The 18407-nt window shown below is 43.0% G+C and overlaps 1 protein-coding gene across 1 annotated transcript in view; it reads left to right on the top strand.

Moving 5' to 3' along the window:
• The window catches only part of ARID4B (AT-rich interaction domain 4B), a 367662-nt gene that overhangs the window by 153807 nt on the left and 195448 nt on the right, over positions 1–18407 (top strand). Inside the window, exon 7 of the mRNA XM_077289130.1 lies at positions 6822–6913. Coding sequence (XP_077145245.1) covers positions 6822–6913 — 92 coding nt within the window. The remainder of the gene's footprint in view (positions 1–6821; positions 6914–18407) is intronic.

Below are 18407 nucleotides of genomic sequence, written 5' to 3'. Positions count from 1 at the left end.
TAAATCGATCTCCAGAGAACAGCTCAGGAATAGGTATCTTAGGTTCTGACATAGGACTGCTAATAACAAAATCCCGAATGCCCTGCACACGTGCAGCAAGCTGATCCACACTAGTAATCAGAGTCTGAACATTCATGTCTGCAGCAGAGCTTCAAGCCACTCAGAGATAAAGGGGAGGAAGAAAAAAAACAAAAAAAAAAAACCTCAGACTTCTTTTCTTATAATCCCGCTTCAGCAATGCACTTTAGGGCCTGGATTACTGTTATGATCCTAATGGCAGAGGATCTCAGGAGTACCAGCTAAGTCTGCAAACAAAAAAAACCAGCTCATAGGGAAGTGGTAACTAGGCTGACCGTATACCTGATCCTAGCCCACAACTAATAGCAGCCGGGGAACGTACCTACGTTGGTTCTAGACGTCTCGCGCCAGCCGGAGAACTAACTAACCCTTTCAGAGAAAATAAGACCTCTCTTGCCTCAAGAGAAAGGACCCCAAAGTTATAATACAAGCCCCCAACAAATAATAACGGTGAGGTAAGAAGAAATGACAAACGTAAGAATGAACTAGATTTAGCAAAGAGAGGCCCACTGACTAATAGCAGAAAATAGGAAGATGACTTATACGGTCAGCAAAAAACCCTACAAAATATCCACGCTGAATATCCAAGAACCCCCGCACCGACTAACGGTGTGGGGGGAGAATAACAGCCCCCCTAGAGCTTCCAGCAAAATCAGGAATCACATTTTAAACAAAGCTGGAACAAAATAAGGGAAATTCAAATACACAAAAATAAGAAAGCAGGACTTAGCTTATCTTGCAAAATCAGGAGACCAGGAGACAGGAGAAAACAGACTAGGTCTGATAACAACGAATCCAGGCACAATACAGAGTATCCAGGAAGTTTATATAGGCACACCCAGGCCAAACGAACCAGGTGAGTGCCAACCTGGAGAAAGACACTCCAAGTGCCATACCGCTAATGATCACAAGAGGGAGCCAAGAAATATTGTTCACAACACTGGTGCGGCTGTGGCTGTGCTGCGGGGCTGTGGCAGCGGCTCTCTGGGCTCAGTGGGGGCTCCGACGGCATTTCGTCAAAGCCCGAAGGCCCCCCGCTCATCCGTGAATGGCAAGTTGCGGTGGCCTCCGAGAACATGGGCGCCGGGAAAATGGCCGCCGGGCCGGCGCACGCTTAGATTAAAATCTTGTCAACAAGATCTCGTCTCCCGTCATCCATAGACTATTCCGTGGTCTGGAGTACATTTCCTTGGTATATAGCCCTCAAAAGTGCATAGTCTTTAAGAGTCTAGAAGTACCATTACATGACAATATGAACAGAATGTATATGAGGCCCTCCTTTATGTGTAAAACTAGGTGTATCTGAGTCCCTTATTTTTGGCAGTTCTTGCTTCCTTCCTAAATTAAACTGAAATGTCCTATTTTTTAATAAAAAAATACATTTTTATTTCCTTAAATTATATATATATTTTTATTATTTTTATATTTTACCTTATATACAAGTCATTATACAACAAAAAATGTTTCATAAAATTTTTTCTTGTAAAATTACATTTCTCATCTGAAATATTTTATTGTCACTCCTTTAAGTGGAATAAAAGTGTGACACCATTGTTCTCAGCAGCGATCTGTGAGTCAGAGATGCTTCCAGGTGTCTTCCCCATGCTGCTCTCCATTCATTCAGCAATTTTCCATCCATTTGAACATTTCCACTGACTCCAGACCTCTTTTGTAGGGTCTGCTGGAAAAAAGCTTGGCTTTCAATTGACTCCTATTATACTCGTTACTCAAAACGAACATGCGAGTATTAGGATTTGCTTGGTACGAGCAACGAGCATTTTAGTGCTCGCTCATCTCTAGTTCTTAAGTAAAAGCGTTTCCAATGTTATTGCCATGTAAAGAGATATATCCTAGTTTTGAAAATGGAAATGGGTCCTAGTGTCCCAAATAGGCCTAGTCAGTAAGAGGTTAATATCATTGTACACGAACAGTGTTTCTATTGTTTTAGAATCTTTGGAAGTATATTACTATTTGCTTAGTGCTCCTCTTACTATGATAGTGGCATTCATCATCTGGATTGTCTTGAGAAATTATCACTAAATAACTATTAATATCCCTTCCAATAATATTGAGTTTATGTTGTTTTGTGACTGCATGTAGTTTTGGTAACACTGTGTTGTTGTTTTTTTGCTTATGCAGTTACTCCCACATGTGAGTATACACTAAAAATACAGGGGAAATTCAGCAAGACTGGTGTTTTATACCCCAATCTTAAATAAAAATCCACTGGAGTAAGAAGAGCTATATTCTATAGTGATTTTGGTTACATTTGCTTCACTTTTCTAGATAATTAATTTGGCAGTCTGGGGCGTAAGCTATTGGGAAAGGAGTGTGGCCTAATGTACAACAGCATGTGCCAGAATTTTGTCATACACTTCTGGCACAAAGTAAGGCAAACTTAAAGTGGTGAATAGAGTTGGTGCAAATTCGTACGCACGTTCCATTTTATCAGCCTTGACAGTGAGCTGCGGCAAGGGAGTGGGAAAAGTAGTTCTTACCTGGTGGCTTCCGCAGCTCTGGCAAAAATTAAGAGACCACTGCAAAATTTTCAGTTTGTCTGATTTTTCTCTGTATATGTATATTTTTTAATAAAATGTAAATTGTTCTTTTATTCTATAAACTACTGACAACATGTCTCTGAAGTTCCAAGCAATACATTTTGTATTATTTGTTTAAAATGAGAAATGGTTAAAATAACAAAAAAATGCATTGCTTGCAGACCTCAAATAATGCAAAAAAAAACCCAAGTTCATAATTATTTAGAAACAACAGTACTAATGTTTTAGCTCAGGAAGAGCTCAGAAATCAATGTTTTGTGGAATAACCATGATTTTTAATCACAGCTTTCATGCGTCTTGGCATGCTTTCCACCAGTCTTTCACACTGCTTTTGGGTGACCTTATGCCAATCCTGTAACAAAAATTTAAGCAGTTCTTCTTTGTTTGATGCCTTGTGACTATCCATCGTCCTCTTGATTACATTCTAGAGGTTTTCAATGGGCTTCAGGTCTGGAGATTGGGCTGGCCATGACAGGGATTTGATGTGGTGGTCCTTCATCCACACCTTGATTGACCTAGCTGTGTGGCATGGCACATTGTCCTGCTGGAAAAAAAACATTCCCCAGAGTTGGGGAACATTGCCTGAGCAGAAGGAATCAGCTGGTTTTCCACTATAACCTTGTATGCGGCTTGATTCATACGTCCTTCGCAAAGATTAACCTGCTCAATTCCAGCCTTGCCGAAGCATCCCCAGATCATCACCGATCCTAAACCAAATTTCACAGTGGGTGCAAAACACTGTGGCTTGTACGCCTCTCCAGGTCTCTCACCATTAGATGACCAGGTGTTGGGCAAAGCTGAAAATTAGACTCATCATAGAAGATTACCTTACTCTAGTCCTCTATGGTCCAATCCTTATGGCCTTTGGCAAACTTCAGCCTGGCTCTCCTTTGCTTCTCATTGATGAAAGGCTTTTTTCTAGCTTTACGTGACTTGAGTCCTGCCTCTAGGAGCCTGTTATGAACTGTCCTTGCCGTGCACTTCACCCCAGCTGTCATTTGCCATTCCTTTTGCAGGTCACTTGATGTCATCCTGCAGTTGCAGAGTGACATTCGAATGATGACGACTGTCATCCCGGTCAGTGGAGAGTCGTTTTCACCCTCTGTCGGTCTGTAGCTTTGTTGTCCCCAATGTCTGCTGCAGGCACACCACCATATATGACATATGAAAAACCGGGGTGCAACCAGTACAATATCAAGCATGAACTAGAAAAGAAAAAGGCACTACTGGACAATATGCACACCACAGCAACTGTTATAATATAAAGATATCCACTTTATTGGTACACAACAACATTAAAACATAATTAAAATAACCATACGACTGTATTATTATACAGTTAGGTCCATATATATTTGGACAGAGAAAACATTTTTCTAATTTTGGTTATATACATTACCACAATGAATTTTAAACAAAACAATTCAGATGCAGTTGAAGTTCAGACTTTTAGCTTTCATTTGAGGGTATCCACATTAAAATTGGATGAAGGTTTAGGAGTTTCAGCTCTTTAACATGTGCCACCCTGTTTTTAAAGGGACCAAAAGTAATTGGACAGATTCAATAATTTTAAATAAAATGTTCATTTTTAGCACTTGGTTGAAAACCCTTTGTTGGCAATGACTGCCTGACGTCTTGAACTCATGGACATCACCAGACGCTGTGTTTCCTCCTTTTTGATGCTCTGCCAGGCCTTCACTGCGGTGGTTTTCAGTTGCTGTTTGTTTGTGGGCCTTTCTGTCTGAAGTTTAGTCTTTAACAAGTGAAAATGCATGCTCAATTGGGTTGAGATCAAGTGACTGACTTGACCATTCAAGAATATTCCACTTCTTTGCTTTAATAAACTCCTGGGTTGCTTTGGCTTTATGTTTTGGGTCATTGTCCATCTGTAGTATGAAACGACGATCAATCAGTTTTGCTGCATTTGGCTGGATCTGAGCACACAGTATGGCTCTGAATACCTCAAAATGTATGCTTCTGTCCTGTGTCACATCATCAATAAACACTAGTGACCCAGTGCCACTGGCAGCCATGCATGCCCAAGCCATCACACTGCCTCCGCCGTGTTTTACAGATGATGTGGTATGGTTTGGATCATGAGCTGTACCACGCCTTTGCCATACTTTTCTCTTTCCATCATTCTGGTAGAGGTTGATCTTGGTTTCATCTGTCCAAAGAATGTTCTTCCAGAACAGTGCTGGCTTTTTTAGATATTTTTTAGCAAAGTCCAGTCTAGCCTTTTTATTCTTGATGCTTATGAGTGGCTTGCACCATGCAGTGAACCCTCTGTATTTACTTTCATGCAGTCTTCTCTTTATGGTAGATTTGGATATTGATACGCCGACCTCCTGGAGAGTGTTGGTCACTTGGTTGGTTGTTGTGAAGGGGTTTCTCTTTACCATGGAGATTATTCTGCGATCATCCACCACTGTTGTCTTCCGTGGGCGCTCAGGTCTTTTTGCATTGATGAGTTCACCAGTGCTTTCTTTCTTTCTCAGGATGTACCAAACTGTAGATTTTGCCACTCCTAATATTGTAGCAATTTCTCGGATGGGTTTTTTCTGTTTTCGCAGCTTAAGGATGGCTTGTTTCACCTGGATGGAGAGTTCCTTTGACCGCATGTTTACTTCACAGCAAAACCTTCAAAATGCAAGCACCACACCTCAAATCAACTCCAGGCCTTTTATCTGCTTAATTGAGAATGACATAACGAAGGGATTGCCCACACCCGTCCATGAAATAGCCTTGGAGTCAATTGTCCAATTACTTTTGGTCCCTTTAAAAACAGGGTGGCACATGTTAAAGAGCTGAAACCCCTAAACCCTTCATCCAATTTTAATGTGGATACTCTCAAATGAAAGCTGAAAGTCTGAACTTCAACTGCATCTGAATTGTTTTGTTTAAAATTCATTGTGGTAATGTCTATAACCAAAATTAGAAAAATGTTGTCTCTGTCCAAATACTGTATATATGGACCTAACTGTATACCAGGTGATGTATTGAAGTGTGACGTTATTCACTCACGGTGGGGACAGTCGTATGGTTATTTTAATTATGTTTTAATGTTGTTGTGTACCAATAAAGTGGATATCTTTATATTGTAACAGTTGCTGTGGTGTGCATATTGTCCAGTAGTGCCTTTTTCTTTTCTAGTTCATGCTTGATATTGTACTGGTTGCACCCCGGTTTTTCATATGTCATATATGGTGGTGCGCCTGTTTTTTTCATATTAACAATGTCTGCTGCTTGACCTTGTTGTAATGGACTGCCGTCTTAGAAATTTTAAGGATGGAGGCAACATGACGCTCACTGTGTCCCTCTGCTAGTGAAGCCAGAATTGAGCCATTCTTTTCCTCATTCAAGACTTTTCTTTTCAACTCCTTTGGCATGGTTAAAAGTTATTTTTTCATTCCTATTACTTTTGGGATATTACTAGCACTTGTTTTGCCATCCAGCTTGTCCTATTGCAAGAGGATTGTGAACACCACAGCAGTGTTTTTTATACTTTCCTTCGTTAAATAAGATTTGGTTCAGGTGATCACCTAATCAGAAGCACATTAAGTAGAATGAGGTGTACTCTGGTTGGAATTAAACTGACACTGGAATGGAATGGCTGTCAGACATGTAGAGAAGCTGATTTTTATAAAACTGTGCAGTGGTCTCCTAATTTTTGCCAGAGCTGTATGTAAATGAGCTGTTAAGATCTATGTGCCGAACGCTGATCTGCAGAAACATTTGCATCCATGGTTTATTTTAAATGAAAGAAACCGTTATCATTGTGAGACATTAGATCAGGAGAGCGGACTGTCAGTACATGTCTCACACTGGTAACACCTTCTTTCATTTACAATAACCTTCAGAGGCAGATTCACAGGGAGATCAGTGTCCAGCCCATAGCCCTCAACAGCTCATATACATATTAAGAAAATCTTGGATTTCTCATGAAGAAGATATCTGATTGCAGATATCATTTTATTCAGCATCCTAGGACCTGCGTACCCATGTAGACAGCATAGGAGCGTTGATACTACTGACAGATTCCCTTTCTGGCCTTGTCATTAATGGGCTAAAAAGAAAAGATAATTTTTAGTTCTTGATGTATTGCATTTCATTGACAACAAAACATTACATTTACTGAAACTAGTGTGACTGTTACCTGATAGTATTTTTTTTTTGTTTCCCCAGACATTAGACCAACTTCCTCTGACCAACCCAGAACATTTTGGAACTCCTGTAATAGGAAAGAAAACAAATCGGGGAAGAAGATCGAATCACATGTGAGTGTGTCCTCTGGATTGAAGTGTAACATTTATTCAACAATTTAGTATTTTAATTCAACAACCCAATATATTATGAGATAGCTTGAATTAGAGCTTAGCGGCACAATTAGCTGCAAGATGTGATTCACAGGCCTTTCCCTTTTCTGTGCATTGGGAGAGACCTGTCAGTCACTTGCAGCAGTGCTGGGAAGATCCAGCTGGATATTTAGAGTATATTATCTCTGAAATGTCAGAGCATTTCAGAAAAAAATATACCTAGCTGTAATCGAGCAGCCATGCTGAGTCATGCTGTCCATGGCTTAGGCACTATGAATCAGATGACAGGTTCCCTTTAAATATATTTGATATATTGGAAGAAAATTGGACATTACCATGAGAGATCCAGTAGGAAAACAAGGTCCATAACAAATCTAATTCTGACTAGTGACATGTATGTCTAATTAGAAAGATGATAGCGTATCTATGTAAACGCTGCAGCGCTTAGGGTACTGTCACACAGTGGCACTTTGGTCACTACAACGGCACGATCCGTGACGTTCCAGCGATATAGTTACGATATCGCTGTGTCTGACACGCTACTGCGATCAGGGACCCCGCTGAGAATCGTACGTCGTAGCAGATCGTTTGAAACTTTATTTCGTCGTCAAGTGTCCCGCTGTGGCGGCATGATCGCAGCGTGTAACAAAGGTGTGCACGATTTTCCCAATGTCCCGTATGACTTCAACATCGCAACTACGTCATGAAATTATCGCTCCAGCGCCGTGCATTGCAAAGTGTGACCGCAGTCTACGACGCTGGAGCGATAATCAAGCGACGCTGCAACGTCACGGATCGTGCCGTCGGAGCGATCAAAGTGCCACTGTGTGACAGTACCCTTAGATTGAGAAAGGTCCCATCTATGAGTCAAACCTTTCTTTATATACGTTACCTGTGAGATATGGGAAAATGATATCTAATTGATATCATTTTGATATCTCATGGAATTCCCTATCAGATACAGTTTGGCCCAAAAATACTTTCTCCAAACTCAGCCCCCACCTTTGGCATTCCCCCCAGGCCAAAAGGGAAGTCAAATACACATCAAACAATGGTACCTGATTATCCAGGGAAGGCACCTCCTTGGACAGAGTAGACCAATAGCTTTTTTTAATTAGCTCAAGCAAATAGGCCTTTGAAACTCTCTCCAGGGGGAGGGGGAGGGGGCGAAAGGCATAGACGCTGTGACCCCCAGCACCAAGTCCAGCAATTATGACAGGGGTGTAAACTCTTGTGCAGTTACCAGCCAACTGGCTTCCTTTGTTAACTCAGGCTGACACGCAGGCATTTTGACACTGCAGATTCCAGGCTCAACAGCACCAGGCTCCGAGATATTGAATCTAGAAAATGACCTATAATAAAAGAATGCAATATTTCTGAACCTAGCCGAGCACATAATTGGAATCTGCATTCCTTTCCCTACAAGCCCATACCATGCAGCCACCTCTAGAACTTATTCAGTTAAAAAGCATAGCTACCAGGAATTAAATACGGTAGCTGTACTTGGTCTCCATGCACAGATAAAATCCAGCAGAACCCAGTGGCGCCATCGTCCCATTTAGAGCTTTGGGTGGAAAGTTATGGGCATCCACGGTTCTGCCGGAAAACCACGCTCTCAGATATGGGAGGAGAGAGGCTGCCCAGGTGTTGGCACAGCGTGTTGGAGGGAGCAGCTTAGGGGATAATAGACAGCTCCTTATTTTGGACTTAGTGTTTTCTACTGGCAGGAGGTCCGTTAGCTGACGTGGCCAGAAAATTATGTAACAAAGATTTGGACCTGTGATTCATCAGCGTCTCCTTGTAGTCACATGCTACATAACACGGTAATTGTAATCTATCTGTATCCTACCCTTGTACTACACTCCTGATTGTATACTTGTATATTTGTTCTTGTATATACTGTATATACCTATATCTTTCTAGTGCGCCTTTCGGCGATTAAATATGAAATTATTCTTGGGCTGCTCTTTTATCTTGATTCACAAATCCCCACGTCTGCACACTCGGTTGGTTATTATACGCTATCCGGGGTTGGTTTCTGACCCGATATAAGCCTCTTGTCGGACAGAGCTTATATCTAATGAGGAACTGGTGGCAGCATGCCATACTCTGTGAGGAACCCTGACAGTGACGGCCAGAAGGTTTATATATAGATCCCCAGCCTGGACTGGTGATATATATTGTCCCTCTCTTGGAGTGCCTCAATAACGCATACCTATAAGGGAAGACTATTCACGACTATTTGCCCTCGGTGCAGTTCCGTGACTGACGTGGGGTATGTGGTGGCGCCAGAGAGCTGATCAATGCTGGGTCATTCTTTCCCCTCCCCAGAGGTGAGTGAAGTTGACACACCCCTTTCCCTGTATGATCCGTCACATTACCTATTATAATTACTTGGATGAAAAAAGGAGAAATTCTCACCCTTTCCTAAACAAAGTTGTTGATAAATTGAAATAACAAACTACTGAAAAATGGATGCTAACTATAAGACCTCATTCAGATGTTCGTTTTTCACGTATCTTTTTTTCAAGGCTAGAACACGTACCCATTAAAAACTATAGTCAGTAGAGGCGTAGCTAGGGTTTTAGTTTGGGGGGCAAAACCTCTGAGTGGGCCCCTAACCAGGTAACCCTGACTACAACTATAGTGGCGCATCCTAATAGTGGATATAGCAGAGCCTCAGCAGATTACCTGGCTGTTGCTGAAAATAATCTCTATACAAAGACCAACATTGAAATTACCGCTATATGGTGACCATATTGTGGTAGATACCAGCCCTGCAGAACATGTAATAGATTACAATACAGTTACAGATAGTGACTTACAGCTTATATTCTTTCTGATGGAATAATTCACTTTTCCCGTCTTTTCCATCTGGCCCAGACAGACTCGACAATTTCTCTAGCCAGGACTCTGCTGCAGAGATTACAATAAAGACAAGTTTGACTTCTGACATTTTCAGCACCATCGTCACCCATCCCCAAACTGCACAAACTCCTTATTCTACTGATACCCCAATGCTGAGCCACTGCTGTCATATGTGTCCCTATTACTGCACCTACTATGAGGTACTGTGTGCTTTCTTAATGGTAAAACAACCCTCTAGAATATAGTAATGCTGTGTGCAAGTGCCCTAGAAAACAGTGCTCACATTTTGCCCCCTAGAAAGTATTAGTGCCGTCTGTGTGCCCCTTTGATAGTCACAATAACCTAAGTTCCCCTATGACAATAAATGCCTACTTAGCATTTAAACATTTAATAATGTTCCGAGTCTCCCCCTGTACAGCTCCCCTCTACCCTCTACACAGTATGAGTCTCTATTATACATAGTAGAATGCCCCCTCACTGTATAGTACCCCAACACAATATACTGACCCCTTAACAGCCCCAAAACTGTTTAATAGCTCCAACACTGAATGATGGCCCCCATACTGTACAAAGACCCCACATTATCTCCCACACTATATGATGGCCCACTCACTGTAATCTCCACACTGTATGATAGCCCTCTAAATAGCTTCCATATAGTATAATGCACCAGACAGTCCTCAATATAGTATAATGCACTCCCCATAGTCTTCTATATATTGTAATGCACTCTCCATAGGCCTCCATATAGTATAATGGACTCTCCATTGTCAGACTCTATAATGTATAATGCACTCCCCATAGGCAGACTCTATGTATTTTAATGCATTCCCCATAGGCAGACTCTATATAGTATAATGCACTCCCCATAGGCAGACTGTTGTGAATTCTGCTCTTGGGCTCCCTCCGGTGGTTGTAAGTGGTAGCGCTGCTGTCTCTGAATCACAGCATTTATCAGGTGTGTTCACTTCTTGCAATTTTGACTGGGCTATTTAATCTTGCTTCACCCTTTAGTCAGTGCCAGTTGTCCATTGTTCCTGGAGGATTCACATCTCTGCCTGGTCTCTCCTGCTTTGCAGTTCTTTTCAACAAAGATAAGTTCTGGCCTTGATTTTTTGCTGTCCACATGCTGTGGCCTTATTGTTCAGTTTTTTTCCATGTTTTTGTCTTGTCCAGCTTGGTCTGTATAAGGATTTGTTTAGCCAAGCTGGTATCTCTGGAGATGCAGATATACCCTCCATATCTTTAGTTAGCTGTGGAGTTTTTGTATTTTCTGCGGTGGATATTTTCTAGTGTTTTAATACTGACCGCATAGTACTCTGTCCTATCCTTTCTATTTAGTTAGAAGTGGCCTCCTTTGCTAAATTCTGATTTCAGTCTGTGTATGTTTTTTCCCTCTCCTCTCACAGTCAATATTTGTGGGGGGCTGCCTATCCTTTGGGAATTTTCTCTGAGGCAAGATAGTTTTCCCTTTTCTATCTCTAGGGGTAATTAGTCCTCCGGCTGTGTCGAGATGTCCAGGGAGTGCTAGGTACATTCCACGGCTACTTCTAGTTGCGGTGTTAAGTTCAGGGTCTGCGGTCAGTACAGGTACCACCTTCTCCAGAGTACGTCTCATGCTGCTCTTAGGCCACCAGATCATAACAGTACAACTGGCCAACAATGAGTTAACCGCATCTCAGAAGGGAAGGAAAGTGCTGAGCCATTTTTTTTCTGTAGTCTGTTGTGTTTTTTTTTTCTCTTCCCTCTTTACCTCTGGGTGGCTCAGGAGTTCGGCACTGGTATGGATGTTCAGGGATTGGCTTCTCGTGTGGATCAACTTGCTGCTAGAGTACAGGGTATTTCCGATTATATCGTTCAGACTCCAGTTTTAGAGCCTAGAATTCCAACTCCTGATTTGTTTTTTGGGGATAGGTCCAAATTTCTGAGCTTTAAAAATAACTGTAAACTGTTTTTTGCTCTGAAACACCGTTCCTCTGGTGATCCCATCCAGCAGGTTAAAATTATTATATCTCTGCTGCGTGGTGACCCCCAGGATTGGGCATTTGCCCTGGAACCTGTGAATCCGGCGTTGCTTAATGTAGACACATTTTTTCAGGCGCTTGGGTTATTGTATGACGAACCTAATTCAGTGGATCATGCTAAGAAGACCTTGTTGGCCCTGTCTCAGGGTCAAGAAGCGGCAGAATCATATTGCCAGAAGTTTAGAAAATGGTCTGTACTGACTAAATGGAATGAGGATGCCTTGGCGGCAATCTTCAGAAAGGGTCTTTCTGAATCCGTTAAAGATGTTATGGTGGGGTTCCCCACGCCTGCTGGTCTGAGTGATTCTATGTCTCTGGCCATTCAGATTGATCGGCGCTTGCGCGAGCGCAGAGTTGTGCACACTATGTCATTGTCTTCCGAGCGGAGTCCTGAGCCTATGCAGTGTGATAAGATTGTGTTTAGAGCTGAACGACAAGGATTCAGACGTCAGAATAGGTTGTGTTTTTACTGCGGCGATTCTGCTCATGTTATTTCTGATTGCCCTAAGCGTACCAAGAGAATCGCTAGTTCTGTTACCATCAGTACTGTACAACCTAAATTTCTGTTATCTGTGACCCTGAGCTGCTCATTATCGTCATTTTCTGTCATTGCATTTGTGGATTCAGGCGCCGCTCTAAACTTAATGGACTTAGAATTTGCCAGACGTTGTGGTTTCCCCTTGCAGCCTTTGCAGAGTCCTAGTCCTTTGAGGGGCATTGATGCTACACCGTTGGCTAAAAATAAACCTCAGTTTTGGACACAGCTGACCATGTGCATGGCGCCAGCCCATCAGGAAGATTGTCGTTTTCTGGTGTTGCATAATTTGCATGATGCTATTGTGCTGGGTTTCCCATGGTTACAGGTGCATAATCCAGTATTAGATTGGAAATCTATGTCTGTGACTAGTTGGGGTTGTCAGGGGGTTCATGGTGACGTTCCTGTGATGTCAATTGCCTCCTCCCCCTCTTCTGAAATTCCTGAGTTTTTGTCAGATTTCCAGGATGTATTCAATGAGCCCAAGTCCAGTTCCCTTCCACCGCACAGGGACTGTGATTGTGCTATTGACTTGATTCCAGGCTGTAAGTTCCCTAAGGGCCGACTTTTCAGCCTGTCTGTGCCAGAACATACCGCCATGCGGATCTATGTTAAGAAGTCCTTGGAGAAGGGGCATATTCGGCCATCTTCTTCGCCATTGGGAGCAGGTTTTTTTTTTGTTGCCAAAAAAGATGGCTCCTTGAGACCCTGTATTGATTATCGCCTCTTGAATAAGATCACGGTCAAATTCCAATACCCTTTGCCTTTGCTTTCTGATCTGTTTGCTAGGATTAAGGGGGCTAGTTGGTTTACTAAGATTGACCTTCGAGGGGCATATAATCTTGTTCGTATTAAGCAGGGTGACGAATGGAAAACTGCGTTTAATATGCCCGAAGGCCATTTTGAATACCTTGTGATGCCATTCGGACTCTCTAATGCTCCATCTGTGTTTCAGTCCTTCATGCATGATTAATTTCGGAATTATCTTGATAAATTCATGATTGTATATTTGGATGATATTTTGATTTTTTCAGATGATTGGGAGTCTCATGTGAAACAAGTCAGGATGGTATTTCAGATCCTTCGTGATAATGCCTTGTTTGTGAAGGGGTCTAAGTGCCTCTTTGGAGTACAGAAGATTTCTTTTGTGGGCTTCATTTTTTCTCCCTCATCTATAGAAATGGATCCGGTTAAGGTTCAGGCCATTCATGATTGGATCCAGCCCACATCCGTGAAGAGCCTTCAGAAATTTTTGGGCTTTGCTAATTTTTATCGCCGTTTCATTGCCAACTTCTCCAGTGTGGTTAAACCCCTGACCGATTTGACGAAGAAAGGCGCTGATGTGACGAATTGGTCCTCTGCGGCTGTTTCTGCCTTTCAGGAGCTTAAACGCCGATTTACTTCTGCCCCTGTGTTGCATCAGCCGGATGTTTCTCTTCCTTTTCAGGTTGAGGTTGACGCTTCTGAGATTGGGGCAGGGGCCGTTTTGTCTCAGAGGAATTCTGATGGTTCCTTGATGAAACCGTGTGCCTTCTTTTCTCGAAAGTTTTCGCCTGCGGAACGCAATTATGATGTCGGCAATCATGAGTTGTTGGCTATGAAGTGGGCATTTGAGGAGTGGCGACATTGGCTTGAGGGGGCCAAGCACCGTATTGTGGTCTTGACCGATCATAAGAATCTGATTTATCTCGAGTCTGCCAAACGGCTGAATCCTAGACAGGCCCGATGGTCCCTGTTTTTCTCCCGTTTTGATTTTGAGGTCTCGTATCTTCCGGGTTCTAAGAATGTTAAGGCTGATGCCCTCTCTAGGAGCTTTTTGCCTGATTCTCCTGGGGTCCTTGAGCCGGTCGGTATTCTGAAGGAAGGGGTGATTCTTTCTGCCATCTCCCCTGATTTACGACGGGTTCTTCAGAAATTTCAGGCTGATAAACCTGACCGCTGTCCAGTGGGGAAATTGTTTGTTCCTGACAGATGGACTAGTAAAGTGATTTCGGAGGTTCATTGTTCTGTGTTAGCCGGTCATCCTAGGATTTTTGGTACCAGAGATTTGGTTGGTAGGTCCTTTTGGTGGCCTTCTTTGTCACGGGATGTGCGTTCTTTTGTGCAGTCCTGTGGGACTTGTGCGCAGGCCAAGCCTTGCTGTTCCCGCGCTAGTGGGTTGCTTTTGCCTTTGCCGGTCCCTGAGAGGCCTTGGACGCATATTTCTATGGATTTTATTTCGGATCTTCCGTTTTCCCAGAGGATGTCAGTTATCTGGGTGGTTTGTGACCGGTTTTCTAAGATGGTTCATTTGGTACCTTTGCCTAAGTTGCCTTCCTCTTCTGATTTGGTTCCGTTGTTTTTTCAGCATGTGGTTCGTTTGCATGGCATTCCGGAGAACATTGTTTCCGATAGAGGTTCCCAGTTTGTTTCTAGGTTTTGGCAGGCCTTTTGTGCTAGGCTGGGCATTAATTTGTCTTTTTCTTCCGCATTTCATCCTCAGACAAATGGCCAAACCGAGCGAACTAATCAGACTTTGGAAACTTATTTGAGATGCTTTGTGTCTGCTGATCAGGATGATTGGGTAGCTTTCTTGCAATTGGCCGAGTTTGCCCTTAATAATCGGGCTAGTTCTGCTACCTTGGTTTCACCCTTCTTTTGTAACTCTGGTTTTCATCCTCGTTTTTCTTCAGGGCAGGTTGAGCCTTCTGATTGTCCTGGGGTGGACTCTGTGGTTGACAGGTTGCAGCAAATTTGGGCTCAAGTTGTTGACAATTTGGTGTTGTCTCAGGAGGGGGCTCAGCGTTTTGCTAACCGTCGTCGGTGTGTTGGTTCCCGGCTTCGGGTTGGGGATTTGGTCTGGTTGTCTTCCCATCATGTCCCTATGAAGGTTTCTTCCCCTAAGTTTAAGCCTCGGTTTATTGGCCCTTATAGGATTTCTGAGATTATCAATCCAGTGTCTTTTCGTTTGGCCCTTCCAGCCTCTTTTTCCATCCATAATGTTTTTCATAGATCTTTGTTGCGGAAATATGTGGTGCCCGTTGTTCCCTCTGTTGATCCTCCTGCCCCGGTGTTGATTGATGGGGAGTTGGAGTATGTGGTTGAGAAGATTTTGGATTCTCGTTTTTCAAGGCGGAGGCTTCAGTATCTTGTCAAATGGAAGGGTTATGGCCAGGAGGATAATTCTTGGGTTGTTGCCTCCGATGTTCATGCTGATGATTGGTTCGTGCCTTTCATTTGGCTCGTCCGGATCGGCCTGGGGGCTCTGGTAAGGGTTCGGTGACCCCTCCTCAAGGGGGGGGTACTGTTGTGAATTCTGCTCTTGGGCTCCCTCCGGTGGTTGTAAGTGGTAGCGCTGCTGTCTCTGAATCACAGCATTTATCAGGTGTGTTCACTTCTTGCAATTTTGACTGGGCTATTTAATCTTGCTTCACCCTTTAGTCAGTGCCAGTTGTCCATTGTTCCTGGAGGATTCACATCTCTGCCTGGTCTCTCCTGCTTTGCAGTTCTTTTCAACAAAGATAAGTTCTGGCCTTGATTTTTTGCTGTCCACATGCTGTGGCCTTATTGTTCAGTTTTTTTCCATGTTTTTGTCTTGTCCAGCTTGGTCTGTATAAGGATTTGTTTAGCCAAGCTGGTATCTCTGGAGATGCAGATATACCCTCCATATCTTTAGTTAGCTGTGGAGTTTTTGTATTTTCTGTGGTGGATATTTTCTAGTGTTTTAATACTGACCGCATAGTACTCTGTCCTATCTTTTCTATTTAGTTAGAAGTGGCCTCCTTTGCTAAATTCTGATTTCAGTCTGTGTATGTTTTTTCCCTCTCCTCTCACAGTCAATATTTGTGGGGGGCTGCCTATCCTTTGGGAATTTTCTCTGAGGCAAGATAGTTTTCCCTTTTCTATCTCTAGGGGTAATTAGTCCTCCGGCTGTGTCGAGATGTCCAGGGAGTGCTAGGTACATTCCACGGCTACTTCTAGTTGCGGTGTTAAGTTCAGGGTCTGCGGTCAGTACAGGTACCACCTTCTCCAGAGTACGTCTCATGCTGCTCTTAGGCCACCAGATCATAACAGCAGACTCTATAAAGTGTAATACACTCCCCATAGGCAGACTTTATACAGTATAATGCACTTCCCATAGGGAGAATTTATATAGTATAATCCATTCCCATAGACCTCTATAGTATAACGCATTCCCCGTAGTCAGACTTTATATAGTATAATTCACCCCCATAGGCCTCTTTAGTATAATGCACTCCCCATAGGCCGCCATACAGTATAATGCACTCCCCATACGAAAACTCTATATAATATAATGCACTCCCCATAGGGTGACTTTATAGTATAATGCACTTCCAATAGGCCTCTATATCGTATAATGCATTCCCCATAAGCCTCCTTTTAGTATAATGCACTCCCATAGGCAGACTATATAGTATAATGCACTCCCCATAGGCCTCTATATAGTATAATGCACTCCTCAGTGCATTATATGGACGCCAAGTAATGACGTCATCCCGCCCACTATCAGCATCAGACGTAGATGGGGGACGCTCCCTCTCTCATTGCTTTCAACTGTATTGGCATTCAGCTGAAGCAGTTGAACTTGCGATGACTGGCGCATCTTTTGTTCTATTTTGGATATTGCTATTTATTGCTTTTATGTTATGCACCTGTATTACGATGGTTGATGGTGGTTTGCTAAAAGACTAAACAGGTGGTATACAGCTGCTTCAGCCAAGGATTAAGTGCCGGCATTCCTCTGCTATAAATTTTCATCTGTATTGTCATCCAGCCGATACAGCTAAACTTGCGATGACTGGCTCACGGTCCCCATAGCGGCCAGGTAGCTGAGCAGGGAGATCGAGTCTCCCTGCTCTGCCACAGAGTTTTAACTGTATGGGCATGCTGTGTACACCCCTACAGTTAACAGTAGTGTAGCTCCGGGTGGGCCTCTCGGATCATGGGGCTCAGGGCAATCGCCTCCTCTGCCCCTCCGGTAGCTACGCTACTGCAATAGTGCTACTTACATGTCTGTGTTTTTTGCAGACCATGTGTGTGTAAAAAAATATCACAGAGACATGTCCGTTATTAATCTACAGATATTAATCTGCAGGTCAATAGTGCTCTAATGTTGTCCGGCTGCTGCAATGAAAGCACATTTTCCTGGAGGGAACTTTATGCCTCTGGCTTTTAGACATAGAGACGTGCTAGCACAGCTCCTGTCACAACTTAGTATACAGCGATCATCTGTCAGTCAATGTCCCAGGACGTGCTTACAGCTATTGATTACTGTATTTTGAGCTGTGACTGAAGCTGCATTGGACGTGTCTCTATGGCTAAAAGCCAGAGGCTGCTGGGAGGAATAAGGTTAATTTCCTCCCAATAGCTGGGCTTTCAAGGCTGGGCAGCTTTAACATGTTATTAACTTGCAGAATAACCCCATATATGCAGATTAATATTGATTTGTGAAATGACAGATTCCTTTGTAGGACCACCTTTGCTGCAATTACAGCTGAAAATCTTTTGGGGTATGTCTCTACCAACTTTGCACATCTGGAGGCAGAAAGTTTTGCCCATTTTCTTTGAAAACTAGCTCTAGCTCAGTGACATTGGATGGAGAGCGTCTGTGATCAGCAATTCTCAAGTCTTGTCAGAGTCTCAATGGGATTTAGGTCTGGACTGTGACTGGGCCATTCAAATACATGTATATCCTTTGATCTAAGCCATTGCATTGTAGCTCTTGCAGTTTGTTTAGCGTCGTTGCTGAATCTACACCCCAGTCTCAAGTCTTTTGCAGCCTCTAACAGGTTTTCCTCCAGGAGTGCCCTGTATTTAGCTCCATCCATATTATCATCAACTCTGACCAGCTTCCATGTCCCTTCTGAAGAAAAGCATCTCCACAGCATGGCACCATGTTTGATGGTGGGGATCGTGTTTTCAGGGTGATGTGCAGTGTTACTTTTCCGCTACACATAGCTTTTTGCATTTAGTCCAAAAAGTTTTACTTTGGTCTCATCTGAACAGAGCACGTTTTTCCACATGCTAG

This window comes from Ranitomeya variabilis, chromosome 2, assembly GCF_051348905.1.
Source record: "Ranitomeya variabilis isolate aRanVar5 chromosome 2, aRanVar5.hap1, whole genome shotgun sequence".
Taxonomy (NCBI): Eukaryota; Metazoa; Chordata; class Amphibia; order Anura; family Dendrobatidae; genus Ranitomeya; species Ranitomeya variabilis.
The sequence above is the reverse complement of the archived record's forward strand: the minus strand, read 5'-3'. Positions and strand labels throughout refer to the sequence as shown.